At 41.1% G+C, this 26,697-nt stretch overlaps 3 protein-coding genes across 4 annotated transcripts in view; 1 reads left to right on the top strand and 2 right to left on the bottom strand.

The window, feature by feature from the left end:
* LOC134228016 (asparagine--tRNA ligase, cytoplasmic-like) overlaps window positions 1-21,472 on the bottom strand; it is a 32,080-nt gene extending 10,608 nt beyond the window's left edge. The window contains 1 exon segment of the mRNA XM_062709777.1: window positions 21,233-21,472. Within this exon segment, the coding sequence (XP_062565761.1) occupies window positions 21,233-21,251 (19 nt within the window). The 5' untranslated portion in view covers window positions 21,252-21,472.
* Window positions 21,473-21,595: 123 nt separating this feature from the next.
* LOC134228017 (uncharacterized) lies at window positions 21,596-22,996 on the top strand. The gene is made up of 2 exons (XM_062709778.1): window positions 21,596-21,740; window positions 21,853-22,996. Exons 1-2 carry the CDS (start codon window positions 21,662-21,664, stop codon window positions 22,989-22,991), a joined length of 1,218 nt encoding a protein of 405 aa, XP_062565762.1. The 5' UTR covers window positions 21,596-21,661; the 3' UTR covers window positions 22,992-22,996.
* On the bottom strand, window positions 22,993-25,724 carry LOC134228015 (nibrin-like). 2 transcript variants are annotated; one of them, XM_062709776.1, is made up of 5 exons: window positions 25,665-25,724; window positions 25,539-25,597; window positions 24,894-25,469; window positions 23,319-24,826; window positions 22,993-23,147 (listed from the first exon to the last, which is right to left on the bottom strand). In XM_062709776.1, the coding sequence occupies exons 1-5, from the start codon at window positions 25,673-25,675 to the stop codon at window positions 23,091-23,093; spliced, it is 2,211 nt and encodes a 736-aa protein (XP_062565760.1). In that variant the 5' UTR covers window positions 25,676-25,724; the 3' UTR covers window positions 22,993-23,090. The 2 variants fall into 2 exon arrangements, with proteins under 2 accessions (XP_062565760.1, XP_062565759.1); XM_062709775.1 differs by having other exon boundaries at window positions 22,993-23,121; window positions 25,665-25,722.
* Between the last annotated feature and the right edge of the window lie 973 nt (window positions 25,725-26,697).

Here is a 26,697-nt window from a genome sequence, read left to right on the forward strand (position 1 = left end):
AATAAAATTTGTGATGTCATAAAATCTCGATTAATCGATTAGTAACTAATCGATTACTCTCGATTCTTGTCGATTATTGAATCGATTAATCGTTGGAAGTAATCGATTTAAAATTAATCGATTATCACAACAAATAATCAAATAATCGAAGTAATCGATTAATTTGCGACATCTCTACCGATGCTGGGACCGCTCTCCGCGATATTTCAAATGAAATGCCACACGCGCGGAGAAAGCAGTTTTCTTATAATCAATGAAGATGGTTCATTAGTCCCGCCTCTTTGTTGTCCGGTATGACTGCAAATATTGTGTACCCGTCACACACTTACTAAAGGGGCGTGACTACAGGTTTAACTTTATTGATTACAAGAAAGCAGCTCTTCCGCGCGCGCGAGCCATTTCGTTCGAGATGTCGCGAAAAGCAGATCGTAGTCCCACCATCGGCTTCGGCGGAGCTGCTACCGGAAATTTTATTCTCATCGATGGTGTGGTTCATGCGGTCGTTCGCGCTCAGATTAAATTTTCTTGTCTGGAGTACTAACGATTGGCTACCATCAGAGAAAGTAGCTCTTAAGTCACAACTTGAGGCGAGATGAATTTTGTTCAAAGTAAAACTTAATTGCTTGGTGATGGCAGATTGTTTTCCATCGGTAGCAGAATCACAAGCGCGCGTTATAAAAAGACGCTGCCGATAATTATTCGCGTGGATAGCAGTAACAGTCAAGTGAAATTTCCCATCAAGATTATAATTCTAGTAGGAAGCCTGCTACTTGTTTAAGGTTTTATTTCCATCCATGCGAATACATATTTGCAGCTTCTCCTTCCGACGCGCGCTCGGACCGGCAGTAATGCTATGATTCCGCTACCGATACCAAACAATTATGCTTTGTTCTATGAATAAAGTTCGTCTTTTATCAACTTTCTCAATCACTTATCAATCACTGAATCATTGTTCAAAATTAAATCCACAGCAAGAAGAGTATTTAGTGCTAGTGACAAACATCATATAATTGAGCTCAGAAATACGCTAGAATATTTCACTGAAAATTTTTTAGTTCCTAGCGTTTGCACTATAGACAAATTATTTCAACTTAACCTTCCTCCTAAACATAATGGTGGTTCTGAAAAGATCCAATTCATTCCCAATTATGTGCCTCACCAACAACAACTACTGGACTGCGCGACAACCATCTGATGATTGGGCTCTACGCACGCCGTTAATTGCCAGATCCAAAAATGCTGCTTGTAACACGGATGTAAAGATGTACTGCTGTTGCCACGACCACCACCACTATCGAGCGAAAAAATTTCATCCGCACCACCACAGCCGTTGTCGCTAGGACCGCTTCTGAACGCCTTGGTCCGCTTTCCATGAAATCCAGAATGAAAATGACGCGCGCACGCGAAACACGAGGCTTTTTATACACAGGAAAAACGAAGCAGTGGATCAAAAAGCCCGTACCTTACTGCAATCTGATGTCCGTGTTGGGGATTTATGAACGGGATTGATTTTTTGATTTTTCACCCGGTTTGGAAAGAAATAACATTTTCAATAGTTTGCCGTTGATAATGAATAGTTTTAATACAATTAGCAAATTGGTGGAAAGTTTCCGAATCTATTAATAACAAAATCTCCAAAATCCGTCGAAAGATAAAGTCGCCATTACCTTTTAATATCTTACATGATATCGTGACGGTCCCCAATTTGGAAATTTTCATTTTGCACCCTGTATCCGAGGCTTCCCCTTAGACATAGTTAACGTCAAAATGCGCGAACAAAAAATACGTCCGTACGTGCTGCTGTCTCGAACTCTGGAATGGGCCACGCGCGCGCGGGAGTGCAGTTTTCTTATAATCAATAAAGATGGCTCATTAGTCCCGTCTCTTTGTTGTCCGGTATGACGCCCCCAAAGGGGCGTGGCTACAGGTTCAACTTTATTGATTACAAGAAAGCAGCTCTTCCGCGCGCGCGTGGTACCACCTTCGGCATCGGCGGAGCTCCTACCGGAAATTTTATTCCCGGCGATGGTGTGGGTCGCGCGGTCGTCGTCATTAACATTAGCAGCGCTCAGTTTAAATTTTCTTGTATGATGTAGGAGGAATGACGGCTTTGGCAGGTTTTGTTCTATTATTGTCAGGGGGGTTTTTGTTGACCAAATTTTATGAAATTTGGCCACAATATTCTTTGATATGATATGATATTTGATATGAAGTACTAACGTACTACTAACAGTACTAACGTCTTGGGAGCGTCCACAAATTACGTAACGCTTAGAGGGGGGGGGGGGGGGGTTGGGAGAAGTGTGACGACCCATACATAATTTTTAGATGCTTCATGCCAAAAGTGTGACATAGGGGGGGGTTAAAAATGCCCAATTTTTACGTAACGTAATTAAAGGATCTTCCCTTAAGGTGACTCGGGGAGGCACTACACACCGTGTTATTTTTCCTATCTTTTGTCTCTTTCTAACATTGTCACCTCGTAATTTTGGAGTGGCGTATTTCGGTTTTCAGTTGTTTGATGTAACTGTAAATGTATCAGCATGTAGATTGCGAGTAAGCACGCGCCGGTGATACTTTTTCAAAATCATATTTGTTGTAGAAAAAAGTTAAGCATTCAATGATAATCAATAGTATCAATAGAATTGGCAAATTGCTGAAGGGTTTCCGAATCGATTGATAAGCAAATGTCGAAAATCCATCGAAAGATAAAGACGCTACTAGCGTTTGAAATCTATCCTAATTTTTGTGACAGTCTCGAATTTGGAAATTTCCGTTTTAAACCCTGTATCTGAGTCTTCCCCTTAGACGAAGTTTACGTCAAAAAATCTGTAGCAAATATCAATACTGACGCCATACAATTTTTTTCAGTCATAATGCGAATCAATTGTTTGCATGGTCTCCTTCCGATACTTGCGTGGGATTCAACTACCGACGTTAGCGTTGCGCTATGAATAAAGTTTATCTCGGAACCGATTTCTTTTTCAATCAACAGGAAAAATACAAAATTAGTCTCGCGGGAAAATTTCATGTTGTGCCGACAACATCCAAATCGTTGCAAACGCCACATTAGTGAATAAATTGCTGTAGCAATCTTCCGATGACAGCCTATGCTCGGACCGGCACTAATGCTATGATTCCGCTACCGATGCCAAACAATTATGCTTTGTTCTAAGAAGAAAGTTCATCTAATATTAACATTCTCAATCACTAAAATCATACAACTCGAATTACGGTAGAAAATTTCAACGAAGAATTTTCCAGTTCCTAACGGTTGCACTTTAGGAAAATTATTTCAACTTAACCTTCCTCCCAAATATAATGATGGCCCTGAAAAGAACCGATTAATTGCCACTTATGTGCCTTATCAGCAGCCACTGGGCTGCGCGACCGCCATCCGATGATTCGGCTCAACGGACGCCGTCGATTGCCAGATCCGCCGAAGATGGGACACGGATGAAAATGATGTGCTGCTGCTTCCACGACCGCCACCACCACCGACCGAAAAAAATTCATCCGCACCACCACACCGCTGAGACAGCCGTTGTCACTGGGACCGCTTCTGGACGCCCTGGTCCGCTCGCCGTGACATCCAGAATGAAAATGACGCGCGCACGCGAAACACGGGGCTTTTTATACACAGGGAAAACGAAGCAGTGGATCAGAAGGCCCGTACCTTACTGCAATCTGATGTCCGTGTTGGGGATTTATAAACGGAATTGAATTTTTCACCCGGTTTGCAAAGAAACAACATTTTCAATAGTTTAACGTTGATAATCAATAGTATCAATAGAATTCGCAAATTGCTGGAGAGTTTCTGAATCGATTGATAAGCAAATGTCGAAAATCCATCGAAAGATAAAGACGCTATTAGCGTTTGAAATCTATCCTAATTTCGTGACGGTCTCGAATTTGGATATTTCGGATTTACACCCTGTATCTGAGTCTTCCCCTTAGACGTAGTTTACGTCAAAAAGTCATTGCTCGGCATTCAAGAAGTGACGTTTTTGGGTCACATCATGTTCTCAGATGGAATACGACCAACTGATGACAAGGTTACAGATGCGAGTCCAGTTGGAATCGGTGCTATTTTACTGCAAGTTAAAAACGGTATTTCTCGTGCAGTATATTGTGCATCAAGAGGTCTAGCTTCACACGAAAGAAAATATTGTCAAACGGAGAAGGAATGTTTTACAATCGTGTGGGCTATGGAAAAACTGTATATGTACTTGTATGGCAAACATTTCACGTTGATCACCGATTGCAAACCGCTACAGTATCTGTTCAATCGAGTTCGTTCTAAACCTTCAGCAAGGATTGAAAGATGGATTCTTAGACTACAGGCTTTCGATTTCACAGTGAAGTATGAACCCGGAGACAAAAACTTGGCTGACGCATTTTCACGGATGGCTGTCAACGATGATTCAGAGGACGCAGGAGATATTGATGTAGTCAGTTGGTTAGTGAAAGAAATGATGCCTTCAGCGTTAACTATACGAGAAGTCGAACAGGAGAGTTTACACAATGAAACATTGATATTAGTTCGAGAGGCAATTTCATCAGGGGTCTGGGATAGTGTTCCAATGCAGTACCGAGCAGCCACAATCAAAGATGATCTTATTGAGTATGACAGTTTGATACTGAGAGGAGATAGAATTGTAATACCAAGTAGTCTTCAGGAGAAAACAGTTCAACTTGCTCATCGAGCACATCAGGGTAGTGCAGGGATAAAGGCACATTTGAGATCCAAGGTATGGTTTCCGGAAATGGATAAACTGATTGAAAAAGTTGTCAGCAACTGCAAACCCTGTAAAATGACATCGCTGCCCGATAGACCGAATCCAATTATCCGACGTTGTCCAACGAAGCCGTGGCAAGATCTTGCGATGGATTTTAAAGAAGGTTTACCTGCTGGAAAATCACTCCTAGTAGTCGTATGTTACACGAGTCGCTTTATTCAAATTCAATCGATGAAACCAGCTACATCCCAACGAGTGATTAGTTCTTTGCTAAAAATGTTTGCAAGTTTTGGCGTACCTCGTTCGATAACGGCCGACAATGGCCCACAGTTTAGGTCGGCTGAAATGCAACAATTCTGCAAAAGTTATGGCATCCACCTGAATCTTTCGACGCCGTACTGAACGGAACAAAATGGGGCAGCGGAGCGGCAAATGAGAAATTTGGGAAAAAGAGTGAAAATTAGCTTGATCCAGGGGACAGACCGGGCCAGATGATGTTTGGCCGCGAGATGAGAAATGCTATTCCGTCAATTGGGCAATCTGAAACTCTTAATTGGAAAGGAGCGAGGGATCGCGATATCATTTCAAAGGAAATATGTAAACAGAGGAGTGATGAACGTCGTGGCGCCAAACAACATTCTTTGCAACCAAGAGACATCGTCATAATGAGGAACATGAAACCTGGAGCATTAGAACCTAGATTTTGTGCCGAAGAATACGAGGTTATTAGTGTAAATGGGGGAGAAGTAAAGGTAAAATCAAGGAGAAGTGGAAATATCTATGTGCGTAACAGTAGTCATTTGAAAAAGCTAGGAGGGGTAGATACATCATCACAGGACCGTTCATCAGATATAACAGGAAGCGAGTTAAATAAAGAATCAGAAGAGAAACGAGTAAGGCTCAGTAAGCGGAGAATTAAAATGCCAAAACGGTATGACGATTATGTTTTATAAGATGTTTCTCGAAGTAGGTTTAAACGTTGAAACAACAAAGCGAGGATTAACCCTTATGCGGCCAACAAAAAAAACACACGTGGATGGCCGACAGGGTACCCGTGTTCCCATGAATTGATATTCTCATAACATCAACAATTTTCAACCGATTTGGATAATTTTGACAGTTTTGGAAACAAAAACTCATATACTTTTTGCACATTGTCAGGGTTTACAGCTTATGCCCATGGTTATACAAGAAATCTTTGAAGTAAGGCTCAAGAGTCTACACGCGTAACCAAAGGCCATTCAACCAGTTTCAAATATGCTACAAGCTCTTTGCGCTTCTTAGAATTGAAGGTGTTCACAGTATATGCTTCGGGTAATACAAAAATCCCTGAAATAAGGTCTTAGTCACCCGAGAAATCTCTGGAGTAAAGCTTAAAGATCTACTCGCGTAACCAAAGGCCTATTATGCAAATTCAAATACGGTACATGCTCTTTGTGGTACTTAGCATAGAATGCGTTCACAGTATATGTTCTGAGTCATCCAAGAAATCTCTGGAGTAAGGCCTTAAGGTCTACACTCGTAACCATGGGTCTATGGACTTGTCTCAAAAGTGGTACATGCTCTTTGAGCATCTTGAAATCAAATGTGATCACTACATATGTTCTGCGCAATCGAAGAAATCTCTCGGATAAGTCCTATGGCGCCTTCATCGCATATGTTCGTTCATGGTCATCCAAGAAAACCCTGGAAAAGGCCTTCAGGTCTACATGCGTAACCAGAGATCTTTTAGATGGTTTCAAAAGTGGTGCATGCCCTTTGTGGTACATAGAAAAGAGCGCTTTCATTGCATATGTTGATAGTCATCCAAGAAAATCCTGAAAAAGGCCTTAAGATCAACACGCGTAACCAGAGATCTTTTAGTTTGTTTCAAAACTGGTACATGCCCTTTGTGGTACATAGAATAGAACGCCTTTATTGCATATGTTCAAGGTCATCCAAGAAAACCCTGGAAAAGGCCTTAAGATCTACACGCGTAACCAAAGATCTTTCAGATTTTTTAAAAAGTGTTACATGCCCTTTGTGGTTCATAGAATAGATTGCGCCTTTATTGCATATGTTCATGGTCATCCAAGAAAACCCTGGAAAAGGCCTTAAGATCTACACGCGTAACCAAAGATCTTTCAGATTTTTTAAAAAGTGTTACATGCCCTTTGTGGTACATAGAATAGATTGCGTCTAGGGTTTTTAGTACCGACCTGTCTTAGCGAGTCCCGGTACTACGGTACTGAACCCCTCACTACCGGGAGTACCGGAAAAATACCGGTACTGGAAGATTTTTTTTCGAAAATCATTAAAATCAATAAAAAGTCAGGATTTAATGGTAATGATTCAAACTTTATTCATTGCTTTGTATGTATTCAACACTTGTCTTGCGGCTTGTCCTTATCCTTAAAATATGCTTTCAAAACGCACAGCATATTCAATGTTTCGTCAGACATACGGGATCGTGTTTTAGTAGCGAAGCTTCCAGAAACAGAGAAAGCTCTTTCTGAGTCTACAGAAGTAGGACGAACTGTTGCTAGTGAATCATGAAGCATTGACAAATATTTTCCTTTCAGCTTTTTCTGAGTCGTTGTAAGTTAACTCTTGTCTTACAATATTTACGAATTTTTGTGCAGTAATCAAACTTACAGGAATACCCTTGCCTCAAGCGGGGACAATTTGGAAAAATACTGCTGAAGTGTGACGATTTTTTTGGGATGTGACGATGTCGTTGCGGTTTGATTGTCTTGAGGTACGTCATCGGACGCCTGACGTTTGTCCTAATTGATTGTCGCTGTCGTCATTGGCGAAACATCTTTTGCTGGCAAGGATAGGGCACTAAATGTCAACGAAGGAGAAATGAGGACGTTTTGATAGATATAGCCAACATGTTTGGGGACCGCAGCGACAATCGTCCTCTATAGTTTATTACCTGTATTATCAGGAGTTTGAAATTTTAGTAAAAAAATTAATATCTTTTTTAATAGCTGCTGCATTCAAATAATGTGGTTTCAACCAGGGGTCGTTCAAAAATGATGTCACAGCTTTTAGGGGGGGAGGGGGTCTAAGATTTTGTGACAGTCCATGTACTAGGTATACAAAAAAGCGTGACAGAGGGGGGGAGGGGGTCTAGAACTCCCAAAAAGTAGTGGACGTCATATTTGAATCGGAAGTTTTAACCAAAACATTTTTCCTTAGTACCGAAAATACCGGTACTTTCATTAAGCCAGGACCGGTATTTCGGTACCTAAAATTGGTCGGTACTCCCGAGAAATCCGGTACCGGTACTCCCGGTACTAAAACCCTAATTGCGTCCATTGCATAGGTTCATGGTCATCCAGGAAAACCCTGGAATAGGCCTTTAAATCTGCATGAGTACCCAGAGATCTTTTAGATTGTTTCAAAACTGGTACATGCCCTTTGTGGTACATAGAATAGAATACGTCCATTGCCTATGTTTATTGTCTTTCAAGAAAATGCTAGAATAGGCCTCAGGATCTTCACACGTAACCAGATACCTTTCGGATTGTTTCAAAAGTGGCATATGCCCTTTGTGGCACATAGAATATACCGCTTTCATTGCATATGTTCATGGGTATCCAAGAGAACACTTGAACAATCCTCAAGAACTTCACGCGTAACCAGAATTCTTTCGGCCTATTTGAATAGTTATACATGCCTTTTATGGTACGTAGAATAGAATGCACTCATTTCGAATGTTCATGGTCATCCAAGAAAACCCTGAAGTAAGGCATGAGGATCTACACCAGAGATATATCAGACTGTTTTAAATTTGTTACATGCCTTTGGGGTCCATGAATAAAATGCGTTCATGGCATATGCTAATGGTCATCCCAGAAATTTATGGAGTAAGACTTCTAGGCTTACAGGCAAGGATGTTATCGATCATTTAGTAATTCGCGTTCGATCATTTAGTAGTTTGTCAATAACTCATTCCAGAAGCTGAATTTCAAAATGTGTTGTATGGTGGACTTCTAGTGCGAAGGTTTTTCTGCAACTCTGCCTTATGGTTCGTTGTTTGAATTCCACTAGTAACGGAGTTATAGCGCTAGTTGCGGTAACTTAAACTAAATGATTGGAATTTTGTTATCATTTAGTCTAAGTTACTGAAACTTTAGTTATAACTCCGTTACTAGTGGAATTCAAACAACGAACCATAAGGCAGAGTTGTAGAAAAACCTTCGCACTAGAAGTCCACCATACAACACATTTTGAAATTCAGCTTCTGGAATGAGTTATTGACAAACTACTAAATGATCGAACGCGAATTACTAAATGATCGATAACATCCTTGCTTACAGGAATATCTAGAGGGTTTTTAAGGTCACTCCTTACGGAATCGCACAACTGACATTTTTATTATTTCACGCATGCTGCGACGCAGCAAAGCTAAATCAACAAAAATGACAGTTGTGCGCCGCCTCCGTATCGATTGGTGTGCCCCCGAAAACGCGAGCACTTTGAAACTTGGATTCCGTGAGGAGTGTCCTTAATCTAATTTTAATATGGTACATGATCTTTGCGATATTAACCCGTTTTATCCCTCACGTTCTGTAATAGTTTTGTTTCAAGAAATTTCAATTTTAAGCCACAGTGCAATTTTGCCCATCCTCATTCAAGTAAATAAAAAATACATTCGATTCAAACGTTGCCACCGAGCAATGTAGAGCGCATTTTCTCTACCTATGCACTATAAAAGAGCCGCCGTTCGTCACATCGAGGTCAGAAAGTTCCCGTCGATCGGCAAACATCGACTAGCAGCAGTAGCAGCAGCAGCAGAAGCCCAAGATGGGTTTGGATCGCTGGTAATCATCGCTTGCTGCTTGCCGTCGGGACGATCGACCAAGGGAGGCTGATTTGCAGTCGCAGCTGGCTGTGCTGTAGCCGTCATGCGGTGTACCTGCCCACCACCAACGATCAACATGAGTCGGGACTTGTAGTTGTCACTACGCCCGAAATTCTAAGAGTAATTAAATAATTTTGCAACATGTGGTGTGGCTGAGAGGGGCGAGTGGTATCATACGCACAACTGGAACCGACGTAAGTTAACCCTTAAAGGCGCAAGGCGATTTTTTTAGAAATCGTCGGAAATATTTTTAACGTAAATAACCATTGAATTTATTAACATTAAACGTATTTTCGGTTTGTTGTTTTAAAACAACATTGCGCATTTAAGGGTTAAAGTGAAATTGTGTAAATGTGATCGGAAAATTAGTGTTTGTTATTGATTCGTAGCGCAATGCGGTCGGTTCTTTGGAGTTGCTGAGTCAACTCAATTTCGTGTATAAATGTCGTGAGATAGTTTGAATCGGAATAGTTTTGAGGAATGAATAAAGTGATTGTGGCTCGATTGTTAAATTGAAAAGTGTAGAGAACAGATTCCGCAATAACGGTTTTCGGACCACGACGTGGCCGACTAGCAAGCTGGGCAAATTAAAATGAATCTTGGCAATTCCTTTCGAGGAATTGGCGCAAAAGCCAAGTTTTTAAGCGGAATTTGTTCGTCTTCACTATTTTGATAATTTTATGATGACTCCACCGGAATCAACCGTTACATTTGGCGCCCAACGTGGGGCTGAATAGGCTAAATAAGGTCATCTGGTGGAGTTTTGTGTAATTTTGAATAATGTTATTTTAGGAAATTTTTAGTTTTCACAAATTGGTGAAACATGGTTTTTGTGTAGAATAAAGTCTTTTGTGAAAGATCAGAAGCATTCTCAGGTCATTAAAAGTCTTCGATGTAAGTTTCGGAGCATTCAGTACAAAAATCTTCTGTGAAAGACCAGAAGTACTCAAGTCTTCGACAGTTAGTTTGGAGCATTTTTGTAGTTTAAAAAGTCTTCTGCGAAAGAACAGATGCATAAAAGTCTTCGGCATTTGCTTGGAGCACCATTTCGTAGCATTAATTTTTTGATTAGGTTTAGTATTACTGAATAATATAAAATTTCCTAAAGCAAATTTTCTCTTTTTTACCCCGGGAAAAAATGAATGTAATAGTTTTGTTTCAAGAAATTTCAATTTTAAGCCACAGTGCAATTTTGCCCATCCTCATTCAAGTAAATAAAAAATACATTCGATTCAAACGTTGCCACCGAGCAATGTAGAGCGCATTTTCTCTACCTATGCACTATAAAAGAGCCGCCGTTCGTCACATCGAGGTCAGAAAGTTCCCGTCGATCGGCAAACATCGACTAGCAGCAGTAGCAGCAGCAGCAGCAGCAGAAGCCCAAGATGGGTTTGGATCGCTGGTCATCATCGCTTGCTGCTTGCCGTCGGGACGATCGACCATGGGAGGCTGATTTGCAGTCGCAGCTGGCTGTGCTGTAGCCGTCGTGCGGTGTACCTGCCCACCACCAACGATCAACATGAGTCGGGACTTGTAGTTGTCACTACGCCCGAAATTCTAAGAGTAATTAAATAATTTTGCAACATGTGGTGTGGCTGGTACAACTGGAACCGACGTAAGTTAAAGTGAAATTGTGTAAATGCGATCAGAAAATTAGTGTTTGTTATTGATTCGCAGCGCAATGCGGTCGGTTCTTTGGAGTTGCTGAGTCAACTCAATTTCGTGTATAAATGTCGTGAGATAGTTTGAATCGGAATAGTTTTGAGGAATGAATAAAGTGATTGTGGCTCGATTGTTAAATTGAAAAGTGTAGAGAACAGATTCCGCAATAACGGTTTTCGGACCACGACGTGGCCGACTAGCAAGCTGGGCAAATTAAAATGAATCTTGGCAATTCCTTTCGAGGAATTGGCGCAAAAGCCAAGTTTTTAAGCGGGATTTGTTCGTCTTCACTATTTTGATAATTTTATGATGACTCCACCGGAATAAACCGTTACAGTTCTCGGCGTGAAGTTGTATCGTTCCAATTTATTTACATTTTGCATTTATTTTGCATAATAGGCTAAATAAGGTCATCTGGTGGAGTGTTGTGTAATTTTGAATAATGTTATTTTAGGAAATTTTTAGTTTTCACAAAGTGGTGAAACATGGTTTTTGTGTAAAATAAAGTCTTCTGCGAAAGATCAGAAGCATTCTCAGGTCATTAAAAGTCTTCGATGTAAGTTTCGGAGCATTCAGTACAAAAAAATCTTCTGTGAAAGACCAGAAGTACTCAAGTCTTCGACAGTTAGTTTGGAGCATTTTTGTAGTTTAAAAAGTCTTCTGCGAAAGAACAGATGCATAAAAGTCTTCGGCATTTGCTTGGAGCACCATTTCGTAGCATTAATTTTTTGGTTAGGTTTAGTATTATTTAATAATATAAAATTTCCTAAAGCAAATTTTTCTTTTTACCCTGGAAAAATGAATGTAATAGTTTGTTTCAAGAAATTTCAATTTTAAGCCACAGTGCCATTTTGCCCATCCTCATTCAAGTAAATAAAAATTACATACGTTTCAAGCGCATTTTCTCTATTTATGCACTATAAAAGAGCCGCCGTTCGTCACATCGAGGTCAGAAAGTTCCCGTCGATCGGCAAACATCGACTAGCAGCAGTAGCAGCAGCAGTAGCAGCAGCAGTAGCAGTAGCAGCAGCAGAAGCCCAAGATGGGCTTGGATCGCTGGCCATCATCGCTAGCTGTTTGCCGTCGGGACGATCGACCATAGAAAGGCTGATTTGCAGTCGCGGCTAGCTGTGCTGTAGCCGTCGTGCGGTGTACCTGCCCACCACCAACGATCAACATGAGTCGGGACTTGTAGTTGTCACTACGCCCGAAATTCTAAGAGTAATTAAATAATTTTGCAACATGTGGTGTGGCTGAGAGGGGCGAGTGGTATCATACGCACAACTGGAACCGACGTAAGTTAAAGTGAAATTGTGTAAATGTGATCGGAAAATTAGTGTTTGTTATTGATTCGTAGCGCAATGCGGTCGGTTCTTTGGAGTTGCTGAGTCAACTCAATTTCGTGTATAAATGTCGTGAGATAGTTTGAATCGGAATAGTTTTGAGGAATGAATAAAGTGATTGTGGCTCGATTGTTAAATTGAAAAGTGTAGAGAACAGATTCCGCAATAACGGTTTTCGGACCACGACGTGGCCGACTAGCAAGCTGGGCAAATTAAAATGAATCTTGGCAATTCCTTTCGAGGAATTGGCGCAAAAGCCAAGTTTTAAGCGGAATTTGTTCGTCTTCACTATTTTGATAATTTTATGATGACTCCACCGGAATAAACCGTTACAGTTCTCGGCGTGAAGTTGTATCGTTCCAATTTATTTACATTTTGCATTTCCAAAGAATAGACAACTTCATATTAGTGATATGAATGAAGTTTGTATACTACCTGGAACCAACAACAACAAGACAATAATAGCTACTTGGAATGCTCATATATCAAGATGAGGTTTCACATCTTGTTTATTCTTCAATATCTGCCCAGAGCTAATCTGCCGCGATTCGCATAAGAGTCCCATGTCGATTTTTGACGATTTTGATTTTCTTTCAGAAATAAGCTTAAAATAAACTCAACTTTAAGAAAAACTGATAAAATAATAGGCTATGTTCTAGAAATTTGAAAATCCAAACCCACTTGTGTTGTCCCATCTTGCTATTTATTCGCATAACAGTCACATTCCAGATTTTGATACACTCTCGCACAAAACATCAATGTAATTATGGTCCATTTAATTGTTCCATAGCAATGTATACAAATAAAGAGTATTATGCCAAATTTTCAGAAAGATTGCTGGTTTTATCGATTTATTAGATTTTATTTCATTTCGCCATGTTAAACGGGTTTGAAAAATTCAACGGCATATTTCTCAAGCTGAAGAAAACTGACATGGGACGCTTATGTGAATAGGGGCAGTAATGACAACAACTTGAACTACTTGAAATGCAAACATATACCAATAGCCTTCCGTTCGTGGGTTGATCTGCAGATCATTCCTATATGGAGTTCATAGACTACCTAGTACCATGGCAAAAACAAAAACTACAGCAGACGTTCGATAACTGCAAGCCATTTAACTGCAATGCTTTTTAACTGCAATTCGATAGTTTCAATAGTTTTACAGTTATCGGACCGCTAAACTTCAAACCGATGTCAGACTCAATGACAGCTGCATTGCGCTGTACATTTAGATGCACTTGCACAATTTGCCGCAAACAATTGAGATTTTCATGAAATAACTTTCACTGCCTCTAGCTTATTATGAATCATTTATGAGTACCTGTTAATAAGTTCGTAAGTCTCTTCGACAAAAAAATACGGATTCCATTCACGTGTTTTGCCTTGTCTTCATTACGTAGCCCGCGACAATGAAAACAACTACTTAAAATACAAACATATACCAAGAAGGGGTCTCACAACTTGTTTATTTTCAAAAAAACTGCCTCCATGAAGGAGGTTGATCTATCGACCTTGACTCTATTTCATAGACTACCCGGAGCTCACGACAACAACAAGAACTACTTGGAATACAAACTTATACCAAGATGGGGTCACAAAACTGGTTTATTCTTCGATAACTGCCTCCATTACGGAAATTGATCTACAGAACTTCGGTGGCGTTTGATCCCACGAAACCAGAACGCTAGAGAGGTGTTTTCCCTACTAAGCTACGAAGGACCTCCGTCGTCCTCTGCAGCTTGGCGGGTACTGATGAAATCAAATTCACAGCACCGGGCATGTAGGCGAACTCTCGCAATACATTGTCAGAACTAACTCTCTCATATATGTTTTAGTACAATGCCAACCACGTAAGATGAGTATTTAGTATTATCTGGCTCCTACACACTTGCTTCATCACCAACGGCGCTCGATGAAGTAGGGTTGTGTGAGATTGTGCCAGTTGGTCGTCAGATCCCAACCCAACCACATAAGCGAAGAGAGATCGCCTTTCGAGTTCAGTACATTCAAAGTTAATTGCATATGTTCCGGGTATTGAGCCACCCGGAGTGGAAATTAATTACTATGTCTGAAACTCGATTATGCATATGCACAACATGTGATAGATTAAGTTCGGAAAAGGTATTGGAGGAAAACCGCTATCTTCCGTCCCTCCCAGTTGTTCTTCAATAACTGCATCCGTTACGGAGGTTGATCATCCGACCTTGGCTCTATGGAGTTCGTAGACTACATGGAGCCCACGACAACAACACAAACTACTTGGAATACAAACAATTGATCCGAAGATCTTGACTACATGGAGTTCGTAGACTACCTGGAACTCACGACAACAACAAAAACAACATGGAATACAAACATATACCAAGAAGGGGTCACACAACTTGTCTATTATTCAATAACTGCCTCCATTACGAAGGTTGATCCACAGACCTTGAATCTATGGAGTTCGTAGACTACCTGGAGCCCACGACAACAAGAACTACTTGGAATACAAACATATACCAAGAAGGGGTCACAAAACTTGTTTATTCTTCAATAACTGCCTCCATTACGGAGGCTGATCCACCGACCTTGAATCTATGGAGTTCGTAGACTACCTGGAACCAATGACAACAAGAAATACTTAGAAAACAAACAAATATCATGAAGGCGTCACACAACTTGTTTATTCTTCAATAACTGCCTCCGTTACCAAGGTCGAACCCCATACCTTGACTCTATGGAGTTCGTAGACTACCTGGAGTCCTCGACAACAACAAGAACTACTTGGAATACAAACATATACCAAAAAGGGGTCACACAACTTGTTCATTCTTCAATAACTGCCTCCATTACGGAGGTTGATCCACCGACCTTGAATCTATGGAGTTCGTAGACTACTTGGAGCCAACGACAACAACAAGAACTACTTGGAATACAAACATATATCAAGAAGGGGTCACAAAACTTGTTTATTCTTCAAACGCTGCCTCCGTTATCGAGGTTGATCCCCAGACCTTGACTCTATGGAGTTCGTAGGCTATCTGGAGTCCTCGACAACAACAAGAACTACTTGGAATACACACATATACCAAGAAGGGGTCACGCAAGTTGTTTATTCTTCGATAACTGCCTCCATTACGGAGATTGATCCGATAATCTTGACTGTATGGAGTTCGTAGACTACCTGGAACTCACGACAACAACAAGAACTACATTAAAAACAGATATATATATATATCAAGAAGGGGTCACACAACTTGTTTATTCTTCATTAACTGCCTCCATTACGGAGGTTGATCCACAGACCTTGAATTTATGGAGTTTGTAGACTACCTGGAACCAATGACAACAACAAGAATTACTTGGAATACAAACAAATATCAAGAAGGGGTCACACAACTTGTTTATTCTTCAATAACTGCCTCCGTTACTGAGGTTGATCCACAGATCTTGACTCTATGGAGTTCGTAGACTACCTGGAGCCCACGATAACAACAAGAACTACTTAGAATACAAACATATACCAAGAAGGGGTCACACAACTTGTTTATTCTTCGATAACTGCCTTTATTACGGAGATTGATTCGAAGACCTTGACTGTGTGGAGTTCGTAGACTACCTGGAACTCACGACAACAACAGGAACTACTTGGAATACAAACATATACCAAGAAGGGGTCATGCAACTTGTTTATTCTCCGATAACTGCCTCCATCACGAAGACCTTGACTGCATGGAGTTCGTAGACCACCTGGAATCAATGACAGCAACAAGAACTACTTGGAATGCAAATGATCTGGAACTTATACTGTGAAAGCATTATATGCTCAGCACCATAAAGAGCATGTACCGTTTTTGAATTAACACGATAGACATTTGGTTACGTTAGCAGCCCATAAGATCTTATTCCAGGGATTTTTTGGATGACTTAGGCCTTACTCCAGAGGTTTTTGAAGACCCAGAATATATACTGTGAACACCGACTATTCTAAGAAGCGCAATGAGCATGGAATATATTTGAAACTGGTTTATAGTCCTTCGGTTACGTGTGTAGACTCTTAAGCCTTACTTCAAAGATTTCTTGTATAACCATTAACAAAAGCTGTAAACCTTGACAGTGGGCAAAAAGTATATGAGTTTCTGTTTCCAAAACTGTCAAAATTATCTAAATCGGTTGAAAATTGGTAAAGTTATGAAAATATCAATTTAGTGGAACACGGGTACCCTGTCGGCCATCCGCGTGGTAAAAATAATCAGATGCCCCTCCCCACGTCCCTCCTCACTGTACCAATGTGATTTTCTCACAGATGCTACATTTTATGGAGTTCTTAGATGTCACCGAGTTTCAGCTTTCAGCTATAAAAATTCATTGAAATATCACCACTTGAATTTGAAAAAGGAACACGGGTACCCCGTCGGCCGCATAAGGGTAAAGACATAGAATAAAAGGAAATGTATGTTTGTTTCATTTTCTGAAAACAAGGAGAGATGTATCGGATGTACAGGTATTGGTTATACTAAGTCACATCAGGTATATATGCATTATTGGTGGTAGGTATAATATCGTGTTACGAGCAGTAGATGCATATATGTATTGGTGTCACTGGACACAGGCGGTTAGAGAGCTATAGTGATTGCGGAAGGTTGACTCAGGAGGCACGTCCCGAGACGGATTAAATTCGGCTGATAATCTATCGTCCGAATCGCAGACGATACAACTTAGAGCCCCTCGCTGGCGATCGGACGATGATCAGCCGCAACTAACATGGAGAACAGACGCTGTTGTGAACCGCTCCAAACATGAAGAACAGACGCTCAGTGAGATTCGCACCACCGAAGAGGAGCCACCCCCCCCCCTTTCCCTGTGAGCACTCGACCATAGTTCCAACCGGGGTTGGTTACCCGAACCCGATCTACCCTAAGGTTGCTCACTGACCCATATTCATTCCGAAAATTGACGGTGCAGAGCCGAATATAAATATGTTTAGAAGTGAAGTGACAAAGAAGACCGGGCTGATTGTACGACATTTCGCGGTAAAACAATCCGCGGTCAACCATTTCGCTTTGTACCAGTTCGCGGTCTACCATTTCGCGTTCAGTATCATATCGCGGTATAACATTTCGCAGTTTATATTATTTGGCGGTATACCATTCCGCGGTTAGTACTATTCCGCGGTGAAACTTTTCGCGGTCAATACCAATTTGCAGGTTTAATTTTACTAATGTTACAAGTAGTTAAATAATGTGTTCTTTAACTTTGTAAAGTCTCAAATTCACCAAATTATTATGTAAAGTGAATAATCATTGAGTTTACACCAGACTCATATAAATTCAAGTCCCAACAAAAAAAAATGTTTTGAAGCAAAACATATTTGCAAATACGACTACCGCCACCGCACCGGTAGTGACAATGGGTCTTTTTTTTTACAAGGGAGAATGCATTTACACACTAACCCAGTACACGTGCATTGTAGTTGCCAAACTGCCACACGGAAGTGTACTGGAGTGTCGGACTCGACCATACCTTGGGCTCCACCATCGTTTCCCCCAGGAACTACCTCCCAGTACTACTTCTGGGGGATGGCAGTACTAAACGTACTCGCTCATTATCGCTCACACAGGCACCCGTCCCATGCGAGGCTGACTTGGGTGCTCGCACACCATTCACACCATCTGAGTGCGCTTCGAGGTGACAATAGCGGCGACGCGCTATGACACTCCTGCCTCAGCACAAACAGATCACTCGCTCCCTGCCGAAGCAGCTCACGCGCTACCCTACCGAAGTAGGGACACTCCCCATGCCAATTGGCACTCCCTGGGCTTTTGTGCGCTTTGAGCGGCGCAAGGTAGCTTTGGTAGGGCCTGCTTGCGGACACACCAAACCCCACCACGTCCTAGACAGACCCCCTGACTCGCAGAGGCCGTGGGGAGGGTTCGTAAGGCCCTTGGACATAGTCCTGCTGCCCTGACAATGGGTCTGGGGGTGAGAATGGGTCATCGCTTTCGCCGACAGTCAGGAGGTCGAAGAGCAAAATCGTCTAAAAAGGTCTCTTATCTTTTAATCTTCTTGCCCTCAGATGCATTCAATCCAATTTACAAGCATTCTAAGTGGTTGAAACAGTGACCCATTCTCACCCCCATTTGACCCATTGTCACCCCGATGACGGTATGCAAAGAATGCGAAACAATACACTTTGCCTTATACCGGGCAAATGCAAATATTTAAAGAAGGCAAAACATCACAATTTGCCTTATACCGGGCAAATGCGAACATTTGAAGAAGACAGCACATGATATTTAGCCTAATACCGGCTAACATTTAAGGAAGATACTTTTTGCCTTATGAATAATTTTCTGTCATTCCATCTTCTGAATTCTACCAGAATACCATAGCCTTTTAAGGTATTAAGACAGCGACCTTTATCATATGATATAGTGTATCTTGATGACAAAGTTCACACATCTAATATCGACAATAATGTATACTGCCCGTAACCGCATAGTTGTCCCATCTTTGCTGGGTTTCCTATTCATATGGGACAGTTATGCGATTACAGGCAGTATATGTCTTTTGAAAATAACATAAAATAATGCGTAAAAGAAAAGAGAAAAATACTTGAAAGGGAAACGCAATGAAAGAAACGGCCATATAAAGAAGAGAAAATTAATAGTTGGTAGAAAAGAATGGCAAACTCTTAAAAATACAAAAAAAAAGTTAAAATGATAATCTAAGCTTGAATACCGCGAAACGGAGCACCGCGAAATAATATATACCGCGAAACGGAATACCGCCAAATTGTATAAACCGCGAAACAGATTACCGCCAAATGATACAGACCGCGAAATGGTTAACCGCGGAATGTTTTACCGCGAAATGTCGGACAACCGACCGGGCTTCATAAAAAAAATAATCGAATATTTAAAGCTCTGGTGGCAAGTATATTGCCACCAATTTTTCAATGTTTCTGAACTATAACAAAATATGGTTTAATACCATGTGAACATTGTATCTTTTTGATGTTTTATTTTATTTTATAGTTTAGATTTGTCTGCCTTATAAAGCTGATAAGCTGACGCAATTTATAACCGGGTAAAGCCGTAGTGGCCTATACAGTACCTAAAGGTTGTAGGTTGAGTAAATTTCATAATTAGAATCAACGATTTAGCGTTTACAGAGAAAAATGAATCATCGAATAGAAGCTAAATAATTTCTAATTCCAAGAAATATTTGCTACGGCGGAGTCTACCACTACAAAACTCATATACGTACATATACACGCTCGTCTGGCTCAACTCAAATTTGGGTCAGTTTAACTCAAAATCGGAAAAACTGGCTCAAGACAAAATTGAGTTCATGGCCTTGAACTCAATTTTGAGTCATGGTGTAAGATATTTAATTTTGAGTTATATCTACTCAATTTCATAAAATCGAATATTTATGAAATTGAGTTTGTCAAACTAAAAGAAGCCCATCATTTTAATTTTTTTTTTAAGCAAAAACAAATTTTATTTACGTTTATCAAAGTGAATGCATACAAAGATTGAAAATAGCTTATATAATTATAATAATGTCGTATCTTGTCGTATAAAACTCGGCATGAAGGAGTCTTCAGAATTTCCGAATTGGCCAATTTCATTTACATCTCGGGGGGATATTTTAGGTTCCAATTCTGCATTGTTTTGCGCCGAGCATCTGGCGAGTCTTCACCGGTCTGTCCGACGTCTTCCAGTAACATTGGATTTTTCTATTAGGTCGTCCAGTCATTAACTTTCTCCAAAATTCATCAATCCGGAAAGTTTGGAAGTAACTATAAATTCGAATCAAAAAAGGTTATTATTTTAACTTTATTCATGAATATGAAACATGTCAGAAACTTACTCTATAAGCAGAAGTGACCGCTTCTTGCCATCTTTGCTATAAGACCACTCTTTGTCTTGGCTATTACCGTTGCGAGCAAAGACAGGATTACCGATACGGAGATGGCGAGTTTTATTTCCGATATCTGGCCTATGGGCCTGTATAGGATGGGATGGAAAACATTCTCGGGTCGAGTGTATCTGTTGTGCTTGCCACACAACATGTATCTTATGCAAAAAACGAACATATACAAATTATTCCAATAAATAATTGTGGAAATGGTAATAGAACACAAGTTGAAATGCAGGCCAAGTTCCAGTTGGAATTGTAGAGCCATTGAAGAAGAAACCTATATGATAACCTATATTGAACTGAATGTGAAAAACATACAAGTTGCTGACGTATGTTGGCTAAACTTACCGAGAAACTTACGTATTTTTAATTACTATATTTTCCCACTAAAGATTTTCACTCATATAAAACGTTTAGATTGAGGTTTGGACTTCGCCATTTTTCTAACATTTTCTCGGTGAACTCAGTTTCATATTTTAGCCTTTTTATATTATTTTGAGTGACAATTACTCAAATTCATAAATCTCAGTTACTCAGCGTTTGACGTCTCAGAAGAAGTTATGAATTTGAGTTAAATCGACCCAAAATTGAGTTCAGCCGGACGAGCGTGTAAAGAACTCGAGATTTTACGATACATACTCAAAATCGACAAAAGTGCCAATGCTACAAAAATTGCGATAACGTATTGATAAAATTTTATCGGCGATGAAAAAATGTCATACTTATGGTTAGGTTTTCCATCGCTGTCTTCCTCCTGCTCCTGCTAATCGTCGATCAAAATACTATCTTTTTGTATCCGCAAAAGCTAATCAGCAATGCAATTTTATGAGTCACTGCACCAGGATTTGCTGGAAGAAAACTCTGCGGCAATAGTCTCCAGCTGCAAAAATATGCACTGCACAACTCCACCGCACCGAAAACGAAATCAAAACTGCCACACGCGAAATTTCGGATCTCGGACGTTATTATGATCTGTCATAATAATGTCAAAAACAATCTTCGGGCTTGATCCAGGTGAGCCCTTTTCCAGCCCGCCCGTTAATAACACACGTGTTTTCCACTCGGCTCCATCAAGTCGTGCCCGCGATCGGATTTGTTTTGCAAACAACTCGTTCTAATTCGCTTCAGTTTTGGTCAATCACGGTTTAATAATGGAAGTCTGGAATAGAAGGGACCTTGTTCCACCGGTACTGAATACATTTGCTTGTGCAACTAAACATAGTAAAGATGGTAAGTGTTCATAATCCAATCATTATCAAGAGCATCAATTTGTGTGACAAGCGTGCTAAAGCAATGATATAAAAGTCGTTTTCCTTTTCCATTCAAATGCATCCAATTTCAGAGATTCGCTGCCTCATCAGTACCATCACCGATGCTCTACGGTACTTCGAGTCGCAGGCTTCATTCGACCAAGCGGCCGCATACGTCAGCCGATTTTGTGTTCATTGGGATAACCGCTTCTACAATATGCACGGTTTCCGGCTAATCAAACAGTTAAACCAATCGTTGCTTCGGTACCGTACGGTGGACGTCGTTCATATGCTTTCGAATTTCCTTAATTTACTGCCAGATGGGAATTATTTGGAGAAAATAGTGCAACTGCCAACACGAGGCAATCTGGATTATCTTCTGGTGCGCTGTCAGGGATTGGCGAAGCTCTTTAGTCGGATTGCGTCTCTGTCTGAGAATGCAGCTCGGTTCTATGTCAGATTTATGTCCACCGGTTCTTTCTTCAATGTTTGTTCACTGTTCTTGTGTCTGCTGGCCGAAGTGTGGTACAAATCGATTTATATTTGCCAAAAGATAGTTCAAATCTACAACAAACTGTACCCGTTCCGTTCACTTCTACAAAATACAGCTGAAGATTGGCCACTTGGCATTGATTGCTTCTACCCGGAAAACTTGGGCATTTGGTTAGGAAAGGAATACAGCCAGCGAATAATCGCATGTGAGGAAGGTGCCCAGGATCTTAAACTGAGTTCTGATTCTAATCTGTTTCTTTTGCTTTCAAAAGAGACATCTGATCGAACCACTAGCAACACAATAGACGCGCGCATTAATGCCACACTGACAAAGCCTACAATCGAAACAGACATGTCTGCTTCTATACCAAAGGCTATTCTCCTTAAACAGATCCAGTTCGACGAAGGAGAGCGTATTGATCGAATGCCATTCGCCAAAGCCAAGCAATTGCCCAACAAACCCCATTTCGACGCACAAAGCGTGAAATCCAAATTCGACGTGAAAAATTTCCTGGACGAAGAAAAGACAAAACGACGACAGAATCTATCACAAGCCGTCACCCAAAATTTGGCCGATAATGCGTTCAACGCCTTTGCCTCCAGCATGGCAAGAGAAATGAATCGCATGGGCACCAAGGATTTGCTGCAAATTTTCAAACAGGAACTGACGGAGCTGATAGGCAGGAGTCCCTCGGGTGGTAAAGGGAAATCGAAAATGAATAAACGTTCCTCAAAGTAGATTAACATTTGTGTAACATTTTATTCGAACCAATGAGCGAACAACCTTAGAAGTGGTCATCCTGGGTGTTGTCCAGCACGCACACTGGTTTCGTTCGAACTACCGTTTGCTGCGGCTTGAAGTTTTGTTTCTGCAAATAGAAATATGGAAACGTGTCTGGTCGGTTAAAATTTGGCGTAATTTATGTTAGACTTCATCGTTTTAGGGTTTCCAATCTTTAAACTATTCACATGTTTGAAGAATCAACATTCAGTTATATCTCTCGTATATTCCGAAAACTAGTCAAAAGAATGGAAACTTTCATATCCCAAAAAAAATATTACTCACCTTTACGAAGGCCTTGAAATTGTTTCGACCATTAACGGTAGAGTTTGCATCACCCGTTGAGTAGAGGCTTGCTGCCTCATCCCCCTCTCCACCGTGCGGCCGATGCGATGTCAAATTCATGCATTTCACCCGTACCTGGAACATCGCCTCCATTCCGTCCACCCAAATCCGTGTCTTCTGGTCTTCGCTCTCATCGTTTGGTTCTTTTTTTATCTTCGTTGGACTCATGGAATCACTGCTGATCACATCCCCTGGCTCTTCCTTCTGACTTTTGATGTTCAGATCACAGAACGTTGACGCCAACCACCCATCCATTGGTATCTGGATAGGTTTGATAAACTGTTTGTACGTTTGAACCGAAGCAGAAGACCCATTCGTCGTACTAGGATGGGTTGCTTTTGTTAACAGGCGTGGTACCGATTGCTGATCACATTTTTTCTGCTTCGAACGCTTCGAGCTTCCACTATCGAACGAAAAAAGATCATCGTCTTCTGCTTGTTGGTGGCGAGATCGCCTCTCGCTAGCTTGGGATTGTTGCTGCGAACTTGAAAACGCCTCGGAAATCGATGCCTGGCGTTTGGCTCGCTTTGGAGCGGTTTCATCAAAATTGAACAAATCACCTTCACCATCATCGAGCAATAAATTCAAAGGTCGTTTCTGTTTCTGCTTTTGCGTTGCTTCCTCTATGACATTCTCACGGTTCACCGATAAGAATCCTGAAAAGTTGGACGCTTGTGAAGGTTGAATACTAGCAGGAGTCTCCGGAATATCCAACTGACTGGGCAGCACCTCATCATCTATCGGGGCGTACTCCGAACGAACTTTTTTAGTCTCCTTTGGACTAATGTTTTCTTGTGGAATTTCCTCCCGCTTACGTTTTTCTTTTCCAGTCTTGGCCATTGTTTCGCTGGGTTTTGCGAAATCATGAACCTTACCTTTTTCTGAAATCTTCAAAGGCTGCTCACTGTAGTCCATTGATTCTGTAGTCAAACTCTTGTGAACGTCAACATTTTGTGAACTATCTCGCGATTCTGTCTCCGGAATCGAGATACTCTCTTTTACGCCGACTTTCAACGACCCGACACACTCTTCACTATTCTTCGCCAATGTTTCACCGCCTTCTGAAAACGGAATCGTTTCCAAATCTAACACATTGGTGAACTTGTACAGAGGGTTGCAATACTTTTCCAGCGAACAGTGCAGAATTGACAGACCGATTTCCGCATCCGGTATTAAGCGTCGGCCAGCGTTCGACACAATCTGCGTTAAACCATCGACGGCCCGCGACGATGTCTGCGACAGCTGAGAATCCGACCCGGCCTGCATCACGATCACATCCTCACTGGTGAAAAAAGATTTCGCAATCTTTCGTTTCTGAGCGCATATGCTGTTTCCGCCGGCCAATTTAACGATCTCTTCATACTGACTCATATGCTTTGGTTTTATGAAGACAAACGTCTTTCCCTTGAATAGCGTTTTCCTTTCGGGCACTTTTCCAAATGACATACCTAGAGGGTTAGGTACATATTAAATTAAATGATTATACAATTATCACAGTTGATGAGGCCAGAATACCTTCACTACGGACGTACGCTTCGGCGAATTCCGGAACAAAATCGCTTTCATTGGGAAGCTCTCTTCCTCGCTCGACTGCTTTCACACATTCATCGAAATATTCCGGTTTAACCACGGGAATCTGATCGATCAGACACAACAGCAATTTGGGCGTGGTCGTGATGGCCTTCATGATCAAATATCGAGTGCTTCCTTCCTCGAACGCGTCCCGCACCTCTCCACCAAGGAACTGCAATGCTTGCTTCAATCGTGCATTCACCGCAATCGTTGATGTGATGCAATCGAACTCCTTCCGACCCACTGTCCAGACACTCTCACATTTGCCGAAGCGCAACCGATCGCCTTGTCGCAATTCCGAAGGGCTGTCTTTGGCTATTGGATCCCGCTCCGACTCGATGGCATCGTTGATAAACGTTCCGTACCGCGACCCGGCGTCAATCACTTTGAGGGTATTCGCTTCAGGATAAAGAAATGCATGGTTCCGGCTTATTGAAGGATCTCCTTGGATGATCAGCTCGCCCGTCGAACGGCTTACCGTGTGTTTAGCGATACTCGGCCGAACGTAGTAGATTGTCCCTGGATTTAGAAAAGCAGTTTGTAATCGAGTTTCACGTCAAAACTTGTACATTATGAAACTGGTAATACCGTTTTGGATATTTCTCAAAAACCACATAATTAACTGGTTATTAAAACCGAAATTACTTCTGCAATTAATTATTTTACGTATCGTTTAAATATAAGAACCTGAGATATAAAAGAACAAGAACTAACCGGACTAACATGACATGACAAGGAACGATCGACCTTTCTGTTTGTTGTTTATTGTTTTCTTGTTTTGACATAAGCAAAACAACAAAAAAGGCAGTGTCAGATTGGATTGGAAGAGGCGGGATGGAAAAAACCAAGACCAACATTTGGAAACGGCGTAAGCTGACTTATGCCAGAAGGGTGAAACGCCTGTTGTTGCCTGGGTGCTGCTGAATCTCGTGAAATTTCGTAACGAGTCCTTTTTAATTGCATTCCCACTAATTTTCCACTCGAAATATAATGTGAGAATATTTGTTACAAAGAATACAAAACTCAAACAAAGTTTATTTTTATTTTTTCCCAAAATAATAACAATACTTCTCGATATTAGATCAGAAACGAACATAACCACAATCTTCAATGTTTGGCTCCGGCACAATAGAAAATTTTGGCTTCAGTTTGACAACCAAATCGATTCTATCCGCACCACCCAGGTTGTTGCCGCCGGCCGCAAAGGGTTACCTAAATAGGCGAACGCTTTGATAGGAGCAGCGAACGCGCTCCACTTTGTTGTGTTGTTGCTTTCGTATAACAGCAACACTTATGGGCCAAACACAATTGATACGTTTGCGTGCGTTTTGACAGTTTTGCCATGGGAAAACTGTCAAAACGCACGCAAACGTATCAATTGTGTTTGGCCCATTAGCAGCAAGCGATACGATGTATGCGGGAGAGACGAGCAAATTGAATGTTTATTGTGTATTGTGATTCTCGAGATATTATAGCATTTTGCTCATTCACCTCTGCCTCGCTTAGTTGTGCGCCGCTAAGGTATTGTGTCATATTATGGTACTTTACTCAATTTAAGTGTAGAATATTACATCACAAATTAAACATAATTGCACTACTAATATCCACTTAAACAATATCCCGAACGCAACACAGGCGAAAGAAAAGCAAAAAACTACTAAACCTCGAACAATTTCACTTAAAAATATCTTTTCGTAAAGGGACGACAATATGCTACATACCTTACAAGCGAATGTGGAAAAGCTTA

The sequence above is a fragment of the Armigeres subalbatus genome, chromosome 3 (genome assembly GCF_024139115.2).
Source record: "Armigeres subalbatus isolate Guangzhou_Male chromosome 3, GZ_Asu_2, whole genome shotgun sequence".
NCBI lineage: Eukaryota > Metazoa > Arthropoda > Insecta > Diptera > Culicidae > Armigeres > Armigeres subalbatus.